At 39.4% G+C, this 22,623-nt stretch overlaps 1 protein-coding gene and 1 long non-coding RNA gene across 9 annotated transcripts in view; one reads left to right on the top strand and one right to left on the bottom strand.

Moving 5' to 3' along the window:
• The window catches only part of rnf220a (ring finger protein 220a), a 102,481-nt gene that overhangs the window by 67,022 nt on the left and 12,836 nt on the right, over positions 1 to 22,623 (top strand). For 4 of the 7 annotated variants that reach the window (XM_037275525.1, XM_037275528.1, XM_037275523.1 and 1 more), the window contains exons 3-6: positions 16,320 to 16,449; positions 19,426 to 19,477; positions 20,735 to 20,830; positions 22,153 to 22,195. In XM_037275525.1, coding sequence (XP_037131420.1) covers positions 16,320 to 16,449; positions 19,426 to 19,477; positions 20,735 to 20,830; positions 22,153 to 22,195 — 321 coding nt within the window. The remainder of the gene's footprint in view (positions 1 to 16,319; positions 16,450 to 19,425; positions 19,478 to 20,734; positions 20,831 to 22,152; positions 22,196 to 22,623) is intronic. The other 3 variants (XM_037275529.1, XM_037275524.1, XM_037275527.1) reach the window with 1 other exon arrangement.
• On the bottom strand, positions 11,889 to 20,262 carry LOC119136789. Of its 2 annotated transcripts, none has more exons than XR_005100808.1 (4): positions 20,184 to 20,262; positions 17,347 to 17,437; positions 16,299 to 16,396; positions 11,889 to 12,583 (listed from the first exon to the last, which is right to left on the bottom strand). It is a non-coding gene; the product is annotated as an uncharacterized LOC119136789 (long non-coding RNA). The 2 variants fall into 2 exon arrangements; XR_005100807.1 differs by lacking the exon at positions 11,889 to 12,583 and adding an exon at positions 12,836 to 13,858.

Here is a 22,623-nt window from a genome sequence, read left to right as displayed (position 1 = left end):
TTTGGCCTCGGGGCTGCTGCAAGGGTGCAGGGGGTGCATGTCAACACCAGCTGTAAGGATTGTGGCGACAGAGAAAAGGACTAATACTAATGTGATAAATGTGTCAGCACTCACTCCAGACATATTGTGTGCGTGTGTGCGTGTCCTTGGCTAATCTGCTTGGAGCCAGCCATTTGTGCCAAATTATTATTTTTTTTTTCATAAAATCGTGCCACATTTAGGGGTGTCAAAATGACAAACACAGCCACGTAAAATTTATAAAAGCCCATTTTGGAAGATAAAACCAACCAGTTAGTAAACGTGTACATACTGTTGCTCTAAATGAGAAGAAATGCTGCTGAAGCCCAGCCTAATAACATATCAGTTTTATTTCCCTTAAAACTGAACTGCAGCTCACATTTATGCCAGTGTGCAGTCTAAATGGGTGATTTTCCAGTACTCGCAACAAGAATCACCAAAAAGGGCCTCTTTCAAGCTATTTTTGTGAAGGGAAAATAAATCAATTACCTTAGAATAGATACGTTTGTGTCAGACAAGGATCAATGTTAATTAGTCAAATCAAAACAACTTTATTTATATAGAACATTTTACAACAAAACTGCAGAGAACTTCCCTTATCGCAATGGGACAACCACATGGTAAATAATATTATTTTTCATGAAAATTAGTTCTTGTTAGTACGATTTGAATGGTTGATGACTGAGGTCTGCTGTTTTCTTGTATTTGTTGTTGTTTTAAAATGAAAATATAATGTTTTACTCACCATTTCGCAAGATAGTTCAACAGGAAGTATTGTGCTCAGGGGAAATCATTTCCTCTCTGTGCATACTAATATTGCAGAGATTAAATACAGCTCATCAAAGGGTTGCTATTGCAATCATTACACTTGTATTATAAAAATGATTTATAAAGATTTCATGCAGATTCAAATATTGTTGCAATGTGGCCATTGTTATCCCCGTCAGCACATGTTTATCACTCAACTGTGGTTGCAGCAGTTTCTGTTATTCATCCTCCCCACCTTTTAAAATTGTAATACTTATTGACTCGTTTTTTTTTCCTTCTTTTGCTTGCTGAAATATTCCAAGACCACAGAACATTAATTTAAAGCAGAACAGAATATTGGTGGGTGTTTCGCTGAGGTGGCCTTTGGCTTCATATTTGAAAATTACACGGTCTCCTGACACATGGCGAGCAAGTACAAGCACTAAAGAAAAAAAAAAAACTTTCAATTGCACAATATTTGTAAAGTTGAGGGTATGTAGGGACAGATGGAGAGTGTGTGTATGTGCGTGTGTGTTTGCAGGTCTCGTGTCACGCCGGGTGAATGAGAAATAATTTCTCGGCAGTAGTACTCAACACTCGGGCTTTGACAGCTTTAATGGTGATGGCCTTATTATAGAGAAGATGAAATGTACGTGGGTAAATGTGTGTGCGGGGGACGTGTTTGCATGTTGAAGTGTGTGCGCGTGTGTGTTTATGTTCATTCTAATGATAATAACCATTATGAAATGACTACAAGACACCCCAAAATGGATAGCAATATAATATGATGCTCATTGTTTAATAATAAAACATTTGTCATAATTGTACAGAACTATTTTGATTTGCTAACCAAATATTGTTTCGAAGCATCGCATACTTCCAGTAAGACCACAACACCGAGGTTCAAGATAAATTGGTCTCATATACCATCTCGTACTTTCACATAACCTGACAATGACTGTTTCCTTCCTTCACTGTTGTACTCTTTTGTAACACACTTCCTCTAATTTAACATTTCTTCAGGACCGGCACCTGCCGAGCCGTTGCAGAAGCGGAAAAAGGCGTGTGGTGTGTGTCTGTGGTTTTAGAAGGACTAACAGTCAAGCAGTGAATTCCCACTCAGGATAGCGAAAACTATTTTTGCAAATGACCAAAACGTCTCCTCATCATAATGCCCGTGGATGCTTTTGGTGAAGTAGTAGCAATGCTTCAATTTATCGTCCTTGGTGAACCTAACAAGTTTTTCTTTTTTTTGCAAGTACAAACTCCACCAAGGATTTGAACCCCCTAACCTCAGAATTGTTTGGCAAATATTCTAATCAACCCAGCAATAATTTATTCACACATCTACACATTGCATTTTACAAGTTAGGCCGTGCGTCTAAAATAATCCATAATAACATGAACTCATCTTTGACTGGATTTTTCACTTACCTAGCAAAGACTATCTGTCGTTCTTTTCATCTGAGATTAAACAGCCTCAAGTGAGTGTGTGTGTTGTCAGAAGAGGACCATCTACCTCTGCACACAGCAGGTAATATTTGCCAATTTAATTTAACAAAAGTAGACATACAAAACTGCATTTTAAGTTTAGAAGCTATGATCACAGAGAATACTGAATTTCTTCCTTCAAAAATACATTTTAACTCTAAAAGAAGCAGGATTTAATTAAATTCAAGGAGCTGACCGGGTGTCAGTGTTATCTGTCTACTGTATATCTATGTCCCAGAGTCCCAAAGTGTCCAAATCCACAATGAGGCCTTTCTATCCTCTAATCTTGTTTGTCAGGGCTAAATGATCTGCCCCGGTGAGGTGTGTTAGCCACTAATGAATTTATTGCTTGATAAGAAGAGGTCCTGTGCAACTACAATTTACCACAGTCATAAAACATTGAAACAACGATGTCATTAACCTTTCCCAGCTTGTGCATCAGTGGCTGTTTTTGATAAGACCAACGTTTTTGCGAGGCTATATGCTGTGCATGTGACCATGTGCATGTGTGCTTTATGGCATATAGTTATAATGCTGCAACAATCAATTAATCTTTAATCTTGTTCCGGCAGATTAGTGTGTTATTCAATAAACTCTAGACTGGCTGGAGACAATAAATACATATGTAGTCAATAAAACCGCAAAGCACCTTGGGAGAATGGGAAAATGGATGGAATGTGTTGGAGGTTACCAGAACACATGTTCCAATTTGACAACCTCATAAATGAAGCCTTAATTATGACTGACCAGCCATCCATCTGTCTGTTCAGTCGGCAATTATAACAGGGAATATTTTGTGAATGGAGCCCATGTTGCATTCATGTAAATCAGGCAAATGTACAATTACATTATTGGGGACTTTATGGTGAACCGCATGACCTTATTTGTGTTATACGCTGTACAAATATAATATATATAATACAATAATTTGACTTCTTAACTGCCATTATGCATGTTTGTAAGCTCAATGATGATAGATTCTATTTTGTACAATTTCAGTTGAACGATTGAACATGTGCTTTTAAAATCTAGCTGTACTGCATCGGGGCGTTATTTTTCCTGTAGCTACTGCAAACAATTATGGCCATGCTCAAGTGTGGAAACACGTTTCTTATGTTCAAGGAGGGAATAAAAAAAACTGCTGGTCCTGCCATAGAAATTGTCTGCCGAAAATACATCATGACGCAATAAACATACACTTGTTTTCCAATACACACACTGTAAGATCTTCAATTCTTCTTCTATCCCCTTTTCCCTCGTTGAATGTCAAAGACACTTACAGCCTCTAATGGGTAATAGAGGGCTAATGCCTTAGCTGAGGAATAAAGATGGATGGATTGGGAGAAATGTAAGGACAGAGGAAAAAGAGTTATGAGGTGGTACCCTGGGGGTAAATTTCTCACGAGCGTTTTTCATATTACACACACATTGAAGGTTCTGTCTGGCAATGCCAAGACGGTAGCACGCTAGTTAAAAGTGAATATCTTTATGGGGGGGTGTAGGCCCTCATACATCAAGAAGCAGTTTGTTTAGCCAGCAGTGTGACAGGGTACAGTAACATGTGCAGGGCCAGCCAGCAGTTACAGCCATGATAAATGGGAGGTAGCAGAGGAAAGGTGCCTCAATGTGCATGAGACAGGGCGTAGGGGGGAAAGACATCAAATCCTGTTTTTAGCTCTCTGATTAATAGCAATTTCAGTGTTTGAGCAAAGTTTTTTTTTTTTTATAACTTGAAGAATATCTTTTTAATGCTCTAAATAACGCCCTGCCCGGGCCCCCTCATTTTACAAAACCTTTATCGGTCACTGAATAATGTTTGAAATGCATTAGCTATACTGTGTAAGCAAAGAGAATTTTACTACAAATAATAATAATAATAATATATTTCTCCAAAATGTAATTAACATAATGTTTCTCTCCTTCTGTCTTTTATTCCCTCTGGTAATTAGTATACTTTTGCACATTCATTTTTTCACATAACCTTTCTGATCTAGTCGTACCCTCATCTCTCTCTTGATCTCCCTTTCTCTCACTCTTTCTCACTCTCCCTCCTTCCACCCATCCTTGTCCCAGTCTCGGCCCAGCACTGGTCCAGTTGTGGATATGACTGTACCAGGTTGCTCAAAAACAAAAAGGCATTGTGTGTGCTTGTGACTGTGTGTCTATAAACAAAAGGTTCATTATCTGATCACAATGAAGTCAACTGTTATTCTGTGTCAGAGCAGTCAAGTGGACACTCTGAAAAACACAGAGATGCTAAGAATGAAAGAGGATCAAGACCAAGAAGTCAGATTGACATATAGATAGGTGGGAAAACAACGAGTTAGTTTTGGTTACCATAGTTGCATATATGGGCCTATGTACTGGGTATATGGGCTGTACTTCCTTCGGAAACTCAGGCGAGCGGGGTCTCCTCCGGCCGTCATGACTACTTTTTACCGCGGCACCATTGAGAGCGTCCTCTCCAGCTGTATTGCTGTCTGGGGTGGCAGCTGCACTGACCAAGACTTGAAGGCCCTGCAGCGCATTGTGAAAACGGCTAGCAAGACTATTGGTGCTTCTCTCCCCTCCTTGAAGGACATTTACACCTCCCATCTCACTCGCAAGGCGACCAAGATTGTGAGTGATGTGAGTCACCCCGCTCACTCTTTGTTTGAACTTCTGCCCTCTGGGAGGCGGTACAGGAGCCTGCGCTCCCGCACTACCAGACTTTCCAACAGCTTCGTACTCCAGGCTGTTAGGATCCTGAACTCGCTCCCCCTTTCAGCGTAGCGTCCTGTTCTTGCTGTATGCACACTGGCTCGGTTTTGCCCCTCATATTTAATGGGTCTGTTATTTATTCATCGCTCATTTTATTTTATTTTATTTATTATTTGTTATTTATGGTTTGGGCATTCTTGTTTTTGTTTTGTGTCGCCTACTTGTATGTCTCGTCACCGTGGGATGGTGGAAACGGAATTTCGGTTTCTTTGTGTGTCTTGACATATGAAGGGATTGACAATAAAGCTGACTTTGACTTTGACTTTGACTTTGATGTTGTAGAATAAACAGCAAAATACAAAATCTGAATCATTTACATTCTCTATATGTGAATATAGACACACTTTTGTTGCAGTTGCATGCATATAGTGCAATCTGCTTGTCCTAAATCTGCACATGAATCTTAATGTGGACCAGTCTGTGCATTTCTCCCCTGTACCTGTTGAGGTCTTTCTCTAACAGATCATGCCGTACATGTGATAAATGTTCCTTATCGCCACTGTCATTGTAATAGGCCGACAACAAGAGACAATAGGAGTGGAAAGGTGGAAAGAAGGATGAGAAGAGGCAGTTTGAAGGGGTTGTGGTTGTTCGGGGAGACACGGCAACTAAAAAAAAGATGAAGAGTGGCAGAAAAAGAGAAAAGAAGGTGACATGGAAACCTGGAATGGGATAGCTCGAGTTATCATCAGGTCTTGTAAGGGAAGAATACGCAGCAAGCTGCCAATCATCAAGGCTGAAAATTGCTCTGAGATTTGAGTCCCCAGACGGGGTGTGTGCATGTGCATCCAGACCGAGTATTCCAAGCCGCTGTCATCTATTTGCTATTACCTCGTCCGACCATCTCGGGCACCATTGGCACACCTTATGGTTTTTGAGGCCCAAACTAAGCAACACAATGCATTTCATTTTGTTCTCTGTCACCAAAACCCATACTCAAGAAAGAAGTGCACTTGTCAGGGGTCTTAGCTATTAGGGAAGGACAAGAAACCAAAAGGGAAAACAGGGGAGGATACTAGAAAAGATGGGGAAAGAAAAATAGTGAGTAAACAGAAGGCAGGGTTAATGTGTGGGCTAAAGCCATTTCAGTCCGTTTAATTCTCTATTGATTTGAGCTGTAGGATTTGTCCTTCCAGGGTGTTTCTTGTGTGTTGGAGATAAAATACAGAATCACAGGAGTTTTTCTGAAGTATGTGAGATGGATAGTATATATCCATATGCGTCTTTACCAAACATAGATAAAAGTAGCGATTACATGAGCATAAATGTAGCGATTACATGAGAGGTGAAAGTGACAATCTGTAGAAAATGTATTTTTCATACATTGTTCTTTATTTTAACTATTTCAGTCACATTGGATTTTTGAAAAGAACTGCTAAAAAAAGGCAACTTTTTCTCAAATACGAACAAAATATTCTGCACTAGAAATCAGATAAATGCAACATAATTGTGGAATACTGAAATATTATTATAGCTCAGAGAACTAACATAAAGGAAGTGTTGTGAAACATTGCCCTCTATTGGCCATCGAGTGAAGAGATATGGAGAGGAAGTGAATGAGCAGAGATTGCATGCTGATAAAGATCACAATGACAACCATTTGCTCATGTGATGCAATCACAACAAATCTGATTCCCCCGTGAGTACACACACCAACCTTCCAATTCACACAATTCAGATGTACATGGAATAGCCTCAGGTGTGATAGACATCCTATATCTGCTCAAGTGCATCTGTATGATTTTTGCTACTGGTTGTGCTTCAAAGATATTTTATTGTTATAGTCGAGCTTAAATATCACAATTCCATCCGGCAATTATGTGTTTTTTCCCTCTCTGTCTGTGTCCCGTCTGTTTTATTTCAAATGTCTATAAAATACAATTTCAGAATGTGCTCATAAACACAATGCTTGAGTCTAAGTCAGAACTCAAGGTGACCCAAAGAACTTTCTTCTGTCTTGGGCATATGGATAACACACAAACTACAAGTGTGGCGGTTCAAAGCATCATAATGTTCAGCAAGTTTGAACTTACTAATTTGAAGTCTTTATGTTAATTCTTGGCAATCTTCTATACTATAGAAATTTAGTAAGTTTATAAAAAAAAAAAGCAGTATGCTATTATTGTGCTTTAGGCTGTTTTTCAATGTTGGCTAAATTTCCTTAACTGCAACGGAGAAAAGGGACAAACTAGAACTACAATAGTACACATCCATCCAAATATTACCTTAAAAGATCTTGACATTGGTATAAGGCAGACGTTTTAATACAGCTTTTGTCAAAGATTAAGTAGGTGTATTTAATGTTGTTGGATGTTGACTGTATATCAAATAACTCAACTTTTGACTTTTTTGCCAAGATTGATTCAATTCATACATTACGGCAAAACACAGCGCACTAAAACTGTGACTATTATCACCCCCTAAATCACAGGTGTCAAACTGGAGGCCCGGGGCCAGGTATGGCCCGCCAAATCATTTTACGTGGCCCGCGAAGACAAATTTGGCATCGACTTTGTCATTACTAAAATTACAAATTGGCATCACTTTAAAAAAAAAAAATAGAGATATTGCTGGCAAATTTTATTACCAGTTTTTTTTTTTAATATTTAAACAGTTTTTATAAGTCTCGGATTTCTAAACTAGTTATTCATCAGTTGGTTTTGTAGCCTATACTGTATATAGAAGACGTTGACAATCATAATGGGGAACTTTGACTACGATGCGGCCCGCGACAAAAATGAGTTTGACACCCCTGCCCTAAACCATGCCAACGCACACTCTTGCAATGCAGGAAGTTTGATTGGTGTGTTTTGTTTTGAGTGTAGCTGCACTTAGGAGAGTGGTGGTAATATAACGGGCATTGCACAGACAGACAGACAGCTAGATAGATGGAAGACCAGACTGCTACCCTTGTATGAAGGATTATCCCCTATCCTCTGTTTGTGACAAGAGCTGATAAGGGCCTGAGAGGAGAGGCAGCAAGAGGCTGAGAGGGCTCATGCACTCGCACACATATTCACATATAATCCATGACAAGAGAGATATCAATCCATCATTTAGAGCCAGGGATTCAGCAAGGGGAAATAGGTTCTTCTCAGTCGCTGACAATCCTACACACACACACACACACTCACGCAGACCCGCAATTGTATCTGCTGAGCAAAAGGCTCACCCGATTTCAGACTTGGGCTGTTTGAATGACATCAATTCCTTGTATTTATCTGATTTACATTTGGCTATTGTGGTGCACAGCTTTATATCGGTGCACATTTAGAGGTGCTATTTCCCACCAATAGCCCCCCCCCCTCGTAAAAAAAGAAAAAAACATTGGTCGTAATGCCCTACCTTTCCTTCCTTAGCATTGTTGAAAGGAAATAGAAGGTTTGCCTGCCATGATTGTCATGGCTAATTTTGGTGCTGCTGATAGATTTTTTGATGAGTTTTTTGGGGCTTCTTTTTGGTGAATTCAGAAGGCTATGCAATTCCCTCCAAAATTTGCAAGTGAATATGCTGCCGAGTTGAAATGCAAAGAATGAATTGAGGTTGTCAAAACATCACAGCAAAAGAGCAATCCAATATATATGCATGTATCCGATGGACACTTGCTGTGTGCAATATCTTCTGGTGCTTAATGACATCAGGCCCACATGTCTTTGGTCTTTATAATCTCCTTTTTTTTTGGCTTTTTTTTTTTTACAAAAATATACCCCAATGCAAATTTGGAAGGGCAGCTTTTTGTTTATTTTTTTTTAATTTTAATTTGATTTAATATATTTTATTTTATTTTTTTTATTAAAAATTCCAGTCAGACACTAAGCAGGAGGGAGAGTCGGGCCTTGCATCGCTAAGAGCCTGCAGGTTAGGTGGCAGGGCCATTTGGCGACGCCTCCGGTGCTAGACTTGATAAATGAGACAAACTGCAGGCTCTTTTCTCATGTAACTTTAAAATCATTAAGCGTTTTACACGGCCATGCAGATTTTTATGGCCACCTTCGATATTCATGCCTTTCGATCAGCAAGATGATGTAACACAAGGAGGCCAGGGATATGTCATAACTTTGCGTAATGTGACACATAAGGACATTCACACATACAGCATAGTGTAGTGTCATTTCAATGACATGCTCATGAAATTTTCCAAACACCTAATACACATCTACAACTCCTGGCAAAAAAATTATGGAATTACTAGTTGCTGAGGATGTTCATTCAGTTTTTTGAATTTGTTAAAAAGAAGCATATCACAGACGTAAACAAAAGCAATTTCAAATGGCAACTTCCTACCTTTAAGAAATACAAAAAGAAATGAAGGGATAGAAAATATGCTATTCTATATACCCAAAGAAAAAATAGTCGGGATGGACGTTGAAGAAAATGGTCCATGACAAGCCTCCAACCTGCAAAACTGGAGCCAGACTGATGACGAGTACTCTTTATCCCTCATTAAGTCCACACCTTAGACTGCGAGCAGTTATAGAATCCGTAGGTGGTGCAACAAACTACTAGTGGTGTGTTGAAGTGTTCTTTTGTTGTTGTTGTTTTTATGACTCCATAATAAGATCCGCAGAGACTGGTGACTCCATCATTTTTTACCAGGGGTTGTAAGTAAAGGAAATGATTACATTTATTCAATCAAAAAGGATACTAAATCTGTATCTCAGCCACTTAACACATATATATTCACAATTTTTCGCTGCTCATCAGGATTTGTCTTAACCCATAGATCCTTTTAAATCATTCATACATTCAACTTAGCTATTATATAGCAGGTGACAATGAAGCTCAGGTATATGCAGACGCTAATCTGGCCCTGAGAGGACAGTGTGACATTGATTTAAGATTTTAATCTATTGCTCCTCTTTGTAAGACACGTATTTCAATAACAAACATGCACAATGCAGATCTTTACATACGGAATATGCTGCATGATAAAATATAATGCAATGTCGCGTATTGGCTAGCACGTCCGGCTCACAGTTCAGAGGGTTTGATTCCAGCTCCAGCTTTTCTGTGTGGAGTTTGCATGTTTTCCTCGTGCTTGCGTTGGGTTCCGCCAGTTTGTTGGCATAGTCTAAAAAAAATGCTTGACCGCTCCAAATTGTCCATAGGTATGCCCTGTGATCGGCTGGCTGCATGTCTTAGAATATACCGTATTTTCCGCACTATAAGGCGCACCTAAAAACCTCCAATTTTCTCAAAAGCCGACAGTGCGCCTTATAATCCGGTGCGCCTTATATTTGGACAAAGTATTAAAATGGGCGATTCATTGAAGGTGTGCCTTATAATCCATTGCGCCTTATAGTGTGGAAAATACGGTAGTATAAGATTGTTCATGTGCATTTTTTGGTTTTCATAAGGAAGAAATGAAGGTAAAGAGTCTGTCAACGAGGTGGGCGCTGTAAAATATGATCGACATACTGTATCGTCGTCAATAACCACTCATGTTCATGCATGTGTAAGATGCGCACATGCCGTGATCCATCTATCTACCCATCCATCTGTCCCTCCTCCCATTGCCCTCCTCCCTTTGTGTTAAGATTCAATTAACACCAAGCGGGCATCCACAACCCTCATTATAGCTAATTAGTTAAAACATCAGCCAATCTACCGTTAATTGGCTTTGGTAATTAATTCAACTGCTAGACCATATGAAAGCAGCAGGGAGGGAGGGAGACAATGGGAGGAAGGAAGATACTGGAATGGAATCACAGGAAAATTTAGAAAAAAGGTGCATGAAAGAAAGGGAAATATATATAATATATATATATGAAGATGAAATGTGGAGACAGGAGATGATGACATCTGTTCAAACAACCCAAGCTGTGTCTGTTTTATACAGTGATTAAGTCTGGGCTTGTGCTTCTTACTTGCTGATGCCAGACGGCATGTTCCCCGGTAGACCCTTTGACATGGAGATGAGCACCGACAGGCCTCGCACCCACACCTCTTCGTTAGGTGGCCCTCCTCCGAGGAAGGTGAAATGAAACAGAGGCTGTCAGGAGAGGAAATCCGAATACCATTCTGTCACTTTTTTTGGAAGAATATATTTTGTACACCAAGCCTACTAGAATATTAGCAAAAGAAAATCAGACTTCTATATTTTAGTCGAATTCAGAGTGGGCAATCATATCCACTGCTACTTTGCTCATTCTAATAATAATTATTTGAGAATTGTATCTTAAAGAGCAGTGGTTTGATATCCCTCTACTCAGTGGGTCAGCGAGTGGTTCATGCTCCATTAATTTACTTCTGTCTCCTTTACTATTTCCTCACTATATTACAAATGAACACACACTCACACACACACACACTCACATGCATGTGACATAGTGATTGATTGAATAAACAGTTGTCAGTGGTTGGAGATAACCTCTCCAGCATCCCACTGCTGTGCCTTTCACACAGACACGCGCAGCAAGGTCCCTTGAGTAAAACCCACATTACACACGTTGATGCACACAAAAACACACGTGTGCACCAAGATCATCAGATCATCATTTATCTGCAGAGCCCAGGAAAACAAGGCAGGATTATTTATGATGTGCTAATTTATCTGCCCGAGTATTTCGGTGTTCTACCTTAAAACAGACACCTTTTCATTGGTGATCTTGAAAAATCTAAGCATCCGATACAAGGCTTGTATGAAAATATCTGTGTTTTTATTTGCGGATGACAGATTAAAAATTCTAATTTATCAATGCGGTTATGATCTTCACCAATGTATTCTAATTGTGGCCTTAGAATGATTCAATGCAGTTCTACATAACTGCAAAGTGCAATAATGGAAATGAATGACTGTCCAGTTAAAACTAATTATTATTTGAATAAAAATTTGTTCAAATTATTATTTTTGGAAATGCAAATGATCTCATTACACATACTGTCCATTGACTATATTTTGTCATTTTAATTTTTTTATTAAGTAAAACATGCATGGAGACAGAGCTTTCAACTCACCAGACATTACACACACACACACACACCTGTCTCCTCTTGATCCCTATATCCAGCCATCTCCTGATCCCGCCTCCCCACCATGCTGACATTTCATTTGCTTTTCTAAAAGTGACAACCCCTGGGAGAAAGGCGAGGGCGGGATAGTGAAAGAGCCCGGTGATGAGTTTTGAGCAGGGTGTGGAGGAGCGCTATTTAAAAGTGCCATGCATCACTGTCAGTGTGGGTGAACATGCAAGCACATTCACACAAGCGCTCACACACGCCTATGAGGCAAGACACTGGAAGCGTGCACGCACACATGGCGCACTGGAACGCAACCTGGGTGGCAAACTGAAGTTGACCCCCGTTCCATTTCATCAAATGTCCTCTGAATGAGCCACATAGACCCATCTATTTAGCACATGAGCACACACAGAGGCAACAATCAGCCCAGTGTCTTGCTCGCTTAAATCACAGCTCACTTTGGAAAAAAACATATCATCTCTCTTGGAGACACCTTGCTAGACCCATTTGTGTTAATACTATCCCTGGTTTTGGGCTCATATTTACCATTATGGAGATGATGGCTTTACGGAACCCCCACCCACGCTCACCTCACCTTCTATTGTCGCTGCGAAAAGAGGGGAGAGTCAAAATGAAGGCTGACACATTGGCGGCATTTATTTGATTGCGGATGCGAGGTTGTGTCATTCTGGTGCGAGGGAAGAGGTAGGTGGGAGGGTCATTTGAGACAAGATGAGGCCTGGACCCCTTAAGCTAAGTAAAGAGAAGGTGTGGAGAAAATTGTGTGGTAAAAGGAGAGAGAAAATGAAAAGAAAGAGGAACAAGGAAAGAAAGTAAAAGGATGTGATTGAGGGGAAACAGAAGTGGCCTTCTTTCCCTTTTCTGTGAATCAAATCAAATTCCCCTTATCGCACATTATTTGAAGAGGTTATCGGGCTCTGTAATGCAGTTACGCGCTGGGCTGCAGCTGAGAGATTTCCTTGTTTACCAATGTTGGCGGGTGTTATAGCTAACTGGCCTGGCAAGCAGTGGGAGGGAGGAGCAGAGAGGGAGGCAAGAAAAGAGGGCTAAGCAGGCGTAAACACTTGATGCATGTCAGAAAACTCATTTATTCGAACAACAAAGAGGCCGAATTGCAACTGGGTGTTTGTTCACGCACACACAAGACGACAGTTGTTCAAGGGCAGAAAAATAGCCTCAACATGTTTCTAATTCCATTTGGGAAAAGTGCGTGTGTGTTTTTGTGTTTTGTTAGTGTGCCACAGTATGCGGAGAGCTCTAAATACCGTATATGTGCCAACTCGTAAAATCTAGCCCTCTGTTTTTCCGCCTCACTCTTATTGTTGTACTTAAATCCATTTTACATGCCCGGCCCTCATTAGCTAATTGCTTTTGTAATTTACAACACAATCCAATCTGTGATAGAAGATATAAAAGATAAATAAAGAAAATAATAAATAAAAGCTCAAGGTGGATGTAGCTCTCTATTATGCATGAATTAATAGAAATTAAATGGCATTTCCTGCATGAACATGTGCGGTTGCAGCTAGGAGAATTTAACTTGGGAAGCGATTTCTTGAGACACTGCCATGATAGGTGAGATAAAAGTGAAGGGATGACACGCAATGCAGGTCATTAAATGGGATTCGGAGCCGTGTTGTGAGTACATGGTGTGCCTCTTAGCCCACTGAGCCATGAGGGCACCCCAAATGGTTTTTTATCTTTGCTTCCATTGAGAGTGAGTATTGAGCTGACAATCCCCGTCCTCTCTGGAGGTGGCCTTTTGCCTCAGCCCATTGTTGTCTGTGACTGGGAGCCGTGCGCTATCTTGCATCTATTGATTCCCACTTCATCTGGACCAAAGCGACACAGGGATGGGCGACTGATGGGAAGACAGAGAGGAAGAGAGAAAATTGCCAAAATCAAAGATGAAGCTTGTTGAAATGTATTGGTGCATAAGGATGTATAGGGTTAAAGGGAACGACAATAAAGGTAATATGGAAAGGTCAAAGGGGGGGGGGGGGGGACTGAGGAGGAACACTGAAGTGATGATGAAGGACAAAGATAGAAAAACTGAGAGCCATTTTACTTAGCTCACCATTCTTCCATATGATGCATCTCCCCCTCCTCACCATCTGGACTCTTTTGATTGCTCATTAGGCTCAAAGAGCAGGCAGCGTTTCGTGTTATTAAAGAAAAGAATCTTAAAGGTTTTCCATTTTCAATCAGACTTGGTGACTCTAAAGTTGATGACATTTTTACTGGCTCAAATAGTAAAAATGGGGATGTGTGTGTGTTTTAATAGTCTTATTTGAGTGGAATGACTCATTTCATTCATCAGAGTTTCTGACGGAATATTTTTCATGGCTCTTACTCAATTATACATTATTTATAACTGACTCATGAAGATGTAAGAAACTTAAATAGACTATGTCCGTGTTATAAGTTCACATCATTACGTATTAATTTAACTGACTAATGATGTTACCCGACGACACATAATGTGCACACTGGAGTGTATTTGTTCAATGACATTCTGTTCTACAAACTAAAAAAAATCTGAGAAGTTCTTGAACCATATGACAAAGATGAAACCCAAAGAAGAGATGAGCGAGTAGCAGAATATGTGGGAAAGATTAGAGGTTGGATTAAGAGAGTTGGAACAAAAGGATGAAATTGGGAAAATGTGAACTGGAGGGAGTGAAATATATACAGAGGTTTGAGACGGGGTGCTGGAGGGACAATTGAAAGAAAATAAAGATGAGACAATCCATCTTTGTACATTAGGAGGAATCTGGCCTACTCTCAATCACAGCTGTCAGTGACTCGTGCACCTCCTCACCCCTTCTCCTCCATCCATCCATGCATTCATCCATCCCTTCTTTGCAGTACCATTTGGCGTCCTGAGGAATCTCAACCCTAAAAAGTCTTGTCAGGCCTATTTCCCTGTTATTGTCCCACTCTTCCTCTCCTTCCATTCTCATCACTTCTCATTCTCCTCCCTTTCTCAACTTCATTTCTCGCTCTGTCCAGCCACTTGGTGATGTCATGTGCTCCCCAAGATTGAAGGGACCCAGTTTTTTTAACTTTGGGGTGCAGGTGTGTGTGTGTATGTGTGTATATATTTGTGTGTGTGTTTGTGTGTGTATGTGTGTGTGCAAGTTCTGTTGTGTTCCGACATCAATCATCTTTAAGCCACTGACAAGACTGGTGTGCGACATCAACAACACACCCCATACCTCAACACATATCCTCTCCACCCATCTTTGCCTCCTCCCCTGGATTTATCTGTCCATTGCCTCCTGCAATCATTCATATCCCTCAGGGAATATTTGACAGAGAAAGGAAAAAGTAAAATAGCAAACAACATAAGCATACCGCAACAAGAAACGTGCGGTAGCACATAAACGTTTTAAAAATACATTTTGCCATTAAAAGGTTTCATATCTGTTTACTGATGCTGTGTGCATGTTTTAAACAGAATACAAGAATTAGTATTCTAATTGGAGTCAATGACTAGTTTGGATAAGATTAGGAGAAGGCAGTGAGAGTTTTGGTGTGTGCTGAAAAATAGTAAGAGAAATATATTTTAGATTATGTGACAAAAGAATTAGATGAATTCAATACACGTGAACACAAACTGCAAATGATGTACAGAATACAATTATGTTTTTTTTTTTTTTTGTTGGTGTTCAAATGAGCTATCCCAAAGACAATAGTCTCATTTCGTCATCCTTTAGTTGCCACGATAACAAGATATTTTAACAGGATATCCTGGCTGAGATAGAGCCTATTGTTCTTGTTCTAAAAATAAATGAACTGATTGGCTAAATATAACCCATCTGAAAGTGTTATCTAATTTAAGAACTGATTATTTAACTTTTCTACCACAAGTTTTTCTCCCTGCACCCTGTCGATCAAGAGCAATAAAGTACGGGTATGCTAGTGTTGGCAGAGTCTATACACCATTATCTCATCCAAAGTAGACACTTTCTTTAATTCCTTTTACACTGCCTTGACCTAAGCCCAAGGGTTCTATTTTCATTGATGGCACACGAGAAAATGCTGGCGTCTCCTATTTTTAGTAGAGGTGTAAGTTTGCCAATTGTGGCAGACTGGCATAACGAAGTTGTGTCCTTGAAGATACGACTAGCAGAGTGACGATTTGGTGGTTGAAAGTCGGTCTAAAATTATGTGTTTGATTATAGCCAGATTTGACTTTAAAAGTCATAAAAAGGCATCCTGAAGGATACATTTTGTACTTATTTAGGTCCCTGACTCTTTTTGCCCAAACTACATCAATAGAACTTGTTTTAACTCACATTTTCTTTTGTTGTTTCCAGGTAAGAAGAAAATGTCACTGTATGACAGCCAGGCTCCAATCTGCCCCATCTGTCAAGTGCTGCTCAGGCCCGGCGAGCTACAAGAACACATGGAAACAGAGATTGAAAGGCTAGCCAACATGTGCCTTAGGTAGGAGTGTGTGTCGCAATCATACGCACAACTATACACAAGCTCAGAGTACCATATTTTCCGGACTATAAGGCGCACCTCAAAACCTAAAATTTTCTCAAAAGCCGACAGTGCGACTTATAGTCCGGTGCGCTTTATATATGGACCAAATTCCTAAATTTAAACTGGCCCCGAAGCGTTGTGTCATGAAATCAATCATAAGTGGCCCGCTGAAGACTATGAATCATGAATCAAAAAGACTATGGATCATTATTTTGTGATTATAAAGTAATTTGTTGTGTCTGAAGTTGAAATAAAAAAGATAAAATGGAGAATGATTTGATTTGGATTAAAAATCTGACATGATGCATTAATGGTGCGCCTTATATTCCGGTGCGCCTTATATAAGAACAAAGTTTTAAAATGGGCCATTCATTGAAGGTGCGCCTTATAGTCCGGTGCGCCTTATAGTCTGGAAAATACGGTAATTCTAATAATGGGCTAGCATTGTTGTTTTCTGATCTTTCAAAAAGTATTCTGTTTCTTGCACTTATAATTTGGTAACTACGATCCTTGGGAAATTATTACAATAATGACTGGAAAACATTTTAGATAAGAATTTGAAATGGACTGGAAAACATGACAGAAAAAAACCTTCCTGTATGCGTGTGTGACTTTTTCCACCAAAATTTGCCAGATTTTACATTCCTCGCCCAGTCTTTGTCTCTGTCTCTCTGCATGGTTACAGCCCACATTAAAAGTGACAAGGGGAATTTGGTCCAATTTGTCGTAAATTCTCCTTTAATGAAGACCTGAGCTCGCTGAATGAAATAGTTGTGAATATGGAAACTAAGGTGTGCATATGTGTGTGTTGGTGGGGGGATGAAAGAATGAAATAACTAAAAAAAAAAATCTTACCGTGATTATCTATGTATGTCACACGTGTTAGATTACACACCGTCTCCTGTGACAGAGGTCTTTTGCTTCTTCATGGTCTGCAGCTTTTCATCTATGGATACGAATATCACACATAGTTGAGCAAATGGAAATCTTTCATGCCCTATACACCTCAGGTGACTCATGAGGGCAAAGTAATCTACATATCTCGCCACCTTCCCATCCCCAGTCCTCATCATTTTCCTCTTTTTTTATCATGATCAATTCACTTTTACTTGCACCTCTTTAGATAACTCAGAAAGGTAAAAAGCATTCAGGAGCAGCAGTTTTGCATAATTTGTCTATGACAGATCAATTGTTGTTCCTAGTGGCTTATCTTAAACCATACATTGTCAGTTATTGCAACCTAATATTAATAAATAGTGATGCTGGATGGGTTAGCTTGCTAGTTAGCTGCTTTTTCTTGGGAGCTAGATGCAGAGACCATAGATCAGGGGTGTCAAACTCATTTTTTTCGTGGGCCGCATTGTAGTCATAGCTACTTTCGGAGGGCCATTATGACTGTCATGTATGAGCACCTCATATTATATACAGTAAAAGCTACAAAACAAACTGACAAATAACTCGTTTTCAAATCAGACGAGTTATTAATTGATCAAATATTAAAAAAAAGATATTAAAAGTGAAGACAATTTGCAATTCTAGTAATGACGCACGAATTTGATGCACAATTTGTCATCGCGGGCCACATAAAATGATGTAGCGGGCCGTATCTGGCCCCCGGGCCTTGAGTTTGACATGTGCTATAGATATACAACAGCGAGTGTTTTGCTCTCTGCATTATAACGCTTTGATTTCTTTAGCGATTTTGATTTTGGATTGAGTTGTTGGTACAAACATCAGACATGCAGTTATAATACAAACCACGTGTGTCATTTCATAAAAATCTATGCTGGTGGGTTACTGTGAGGTGATCTGAGGGGAGTGGACGCTATATTTTCTCCATTAATTCCGGAGTCCTTTGGTTCAGGGTCATTAACTGTACTTATTTTCACCACCAGCATGTCCTCAGGACTCCTCACTTGTTACCTTTCACATGTACACCACATCTCGTTATCCCTGCACCACCATTTTTTTCTCGCAGCTTTCATTCTTCCCTCCCTTATCCTGCTGTCAATCTGTGTGTTTGTTTGTTTCACTTTGTTGTGCTGCTCATTTCCACATTCGTCTCCTTACTTTAACATGGCAATCCGTCAGAATATCCCAGCCTCATAACCCTGGGCTATCAAAAATTCATAGAAGTGGGCAAACTCATGCGTGCAGCTGCATGAGCGGATGTGCCGACAACTAGGCCTTCGGTTTCTTTCGCTCTCTTTTTCTGTCATCTTTCATCTTTCCCTCTGCTTAGTCTCTTTTTACATTGCCTGGTTTTCTCCCATATTCTTTGTCCTTGCATTTCATCTAGACCACCTTTCTTTCACCCACATTTTCCCTATACTTTTATCTCTCTCTCACTCCCCCTTCTGTCATTGTGGCAATTTTCGCCTATCCTAGTAGGCATTCAACCACTGTCCCCTCTTCATCCTTTACTCTCCCTCCCTTCCAACTCTTGTCACTGTTTGACGCTGTCAACAAGCAGGTAGAGGTGGCTGTTATAGTTGACACCTCTGCAGAGGTTCCTGGTAATGAATAAAATAGAGAAAGAGGGAGAAGCGAGGTGGCAGAAACACAGCGAGGAAAAAAGTGGAGAGAGGAGTGTCGGCTGATTTCCCGACATTACACGGCAGCTTGACTATGTCACCCGTGTTTATTCTCTTTGTTGCTGGAGGTGAAGCTGTCACACACACAATATACACACGCAACACATGCATACAATGCACACTAAAAATGCATATCCAAACAGCATTTCAAGTGGTGGTGAAAGTAGAACGGTCTGGATGAATACATAGTGTTTTTTTTTTTACATATATATATATATATATTTATGCACACTGATTGTGTATTATTTAAAAAGTACATTGGTTTTAAGGGTAAAGTCAAGCAGAAATAACAGTTGAGATTCATTCATTTATATAAATAACTGTTTTCTTTTTCCAACAGCAGTAAAATCCCTTCGCCAAAGGATGGAGCAGTCACTCCAGGAACTCCTAAGGTGAGATCAATGCACTTTTTTTTTTTTTTTTTTAAACAAAACAAGTGAGACGTTTTGCCACAGGAAAAAAGACAGAAGTGAAGACTGCCATCATTTGTCAAAAGGAGTTTAGGAGGTAAATGCTGGAAGTAAAATACACAGTAATCCAGTTCTGATAAGAAGTGAAATAAATGGTTGTTGTTGATCAATATTATGTATATGATATATTTCTAGTCACAGCCACTGATAAAAATAATGTGTTGAGTTTCCTCAATTCTATTTCAAGTGATTGGACAAAATACAGTAATATCTGCATCCAGTTACATTAGACTACAACTACTTGAAAAAAATGATTCTATCTTGTGCCACCACATGACAAAATAAAATTAATTAATATATATCAACATATTATTGAAAAATCCTCCTTATGAAGAATCTTGTTACTAAATGTCATTCGCACAAAATACAACTCCAGCATATTTTCCAAGCTCCCAAGGTAAATTATTCCTGACCTTTTTAAACCTGACTAAGTAATTAATCCAATTTATTACAGCTAGCAGCACTGAACTATGGTTATTTCTGACATAATTATTAAATTAATGCTTTTGAGTACTTAAGCCTTTGCGTCATGTGATTAATAGAAGATGACTGTAAATACAAATATTTCATTGACAGGCATATACGAAACAGAAGCACACCCACTGCTAAAAATGAAGATTGTTGTTACCTCCTTGAGGAATTCACTGGATTATCTTTGTCACAATGGTTCATGTGGATATCAGTTTGTGTGTGTTTGCGTGTGCGTGCGCAAGGCAGATTTATGATTGTCCAGTGTCAGACATTTATACCCCACCTTTTTGGATATTTAACCCTCCTCCCCCGGTTATACCGTCATCTTCTCTCATCAATCTCTCCTCCTTCCTTGACTCCCTTTAACATCCCATAAACATTAAATCTCATCAGTGGAAGTCATTTTATAGACAGAGGCAGGCAGGTTACAGTCATTATCACGCATTGCTCCCATGCATTTGAGACATTCCTGAAATTCTGCAAGGGCATCAATTTACTTTCTATTCAAGAAGTCTTGTATGACAACTTTGCTCTGTACAGTGTGGACTTGATGTGCTATAGAGCACACGTGTGCATGTGAAGTGCAATTTATTTCTTTAAAAAAAAGCGACACAAAATATTGTTGCATTGTTGTGTATGCTGACAATACAGTAAAATCATTTGAGTGAACATGTTATATATATTATTTTTTTTTCTCTCCCTGTCTAGTCAATGCTGTTATCAGTGCACATCAAGCGTGAGGGAGAGTCTCCCGTGGTCTCGCCATTGTCGTCTGACGACGCCCACCACTCGGACAGATATCAGGTCACATACACGAAAACAAATACACACACAATGTATGTAGGGCCTTTGGGCTGCACCTAATGAATATTTTAATAATCGATTAATCCATTGGTTAGTTGATGATTACTCAATCGGATTTTAAAAAGTTTTAATTTCCTTTGTGATTTTTTTTACATCAAAGTTTGTTCCGTTTGTTTAACAGGCCATGATATATCTTTAAGTTAAGTGGGTTTCACCCCTACACCATAAAATAAGATCTATTAAGTCCCCACAGACGTTATAGCCATACGTTCTAAAAGACACAGCTCATAAAGGCCTTATAGCTATAAAGTAGATTTTCTCATTAAGTGAAACTGCTGAAATCACCTTATATTATACAAATGATTAAGTCAATGGACACTCTGAAAATGAAGCATAATGGCAAGAGTTTGCCACCACCTTTCTCTCTAGCTGTCAGTCTACCGCAATCTTCCCTACTCCCTCCCTGAAAAAAAAAAAAAAAAACAGATCAGTCCACTATCATTCAATGAATGTTTGATTATGATATAATAGTAGTAGTAGGATTCAGCCTCTACCTAAAGGGTTGCAGTTGGTCAGAAACTGTAGAGCAAAACTGTTTATCTTCCTCCCACCTTCTAAAATATACATATAACATTTTTCAACAAATATATTTTTTTGGATAAATGAAGACTTCATTTTCTATAGTTGTAATATGTACCCGACCTCTTGCCACCTTGGATGGGCTCAAGCTTACCAACCAGGCAATGAAGGGTCAACTTTGTTAAATTAGTATATAGTATATTTTCATTTGTGTTTATTAAATTTGTTACAGTATTTGAAAAGTAGTTGTTAAAGGCATCAAAATAGCTGAGCATTTTGGGCCACTGGACTGTTGCTCACGAATTAGAGGCTTTGCTTCCCTCTAGTGGCCATAATACGTGGCAACAGCTTCCGTTTGCGGATGTCACATGATCACAACAACCCAACATGGCTTCCGTGTGTCCCTTTCACTGCGCTAAACGAGCGGCAGTTTCAATCCTTTCCCATCCGTTGTAAAATATAAACGCCGCATAATGTTTGCCCTAGTGTGCGGGATTTGGAAACACACTTATCTGGGTTCCCGCAATAAGTTTTAATGTACGTGGAGCGCGATTGGAATGGAAGAGGTGGAAGGCAACCGAGAAGTAGGTTTCACACATTCTCGATCTTAAATTGAGCGCTCAAGCGCTTCGAATCCTAAGCAATCTCACTCCTTTGAGTCATATTTCTAATTGCTATTTCAATCGATTGTTGCCTGCTTCTCTAATGTTTTATTTTCTTTGCATTCTTTCTTCTGCTTGCAGACATTTTTACGAGTTCGTGCAAACAGACAAACACGGCTGAATGGTACGTACACTTCAGGTCACTTTTTTTTTTTTACTTGACCCCTAATGTGGATTTACACTTCATATTGAATCAATGGGATTTATTTTTTCTCCAAATTTACAATTCAAGCGACACATGATTTAACACGTGAAAAATATTGCATAGCAGCAGGTACAGAAATGAACAATATTTATAATGTTTTATTATATTTACATTATTACAGTATGTTATTATGGAGTATATATATTCAAACAGTCAGTTTACACTTTTTTTTTTTTTTTTAAATCCACATTTGACAGAGGCCTGATTCCAGTCAGATATCAGATTAATTTGCAGTGTAAATCCAGCCTGAAATTGTGTTTGTTGGTTTTTATTCCAGAATGTCTCATATGTACACCTCCTTTGCAAATCTGCATCAACAAAGTCCAGAAACAGAATCCCAGTTTTCC

This window comes from Syngnathus acus, chromosome 17, assembly GCF_901709675.1.
Source record: "Syngnathus acus chromosome 17, fSynAcu1.2, whole genome shotgun sequence".
In the NCBI taxonomy this organism is placed as follows: domain Eukaryota; kingdom Metazoa; phylum Chordata; class Actinopteri; order Syngnathiformes; family Syngnathidae; genus Syngnathus; species Syngnathus acus.
Note: the sequence above shows the minus strand (reverse complement) of the source record. Positions and strands in the feature narration are given on the sequence as shown.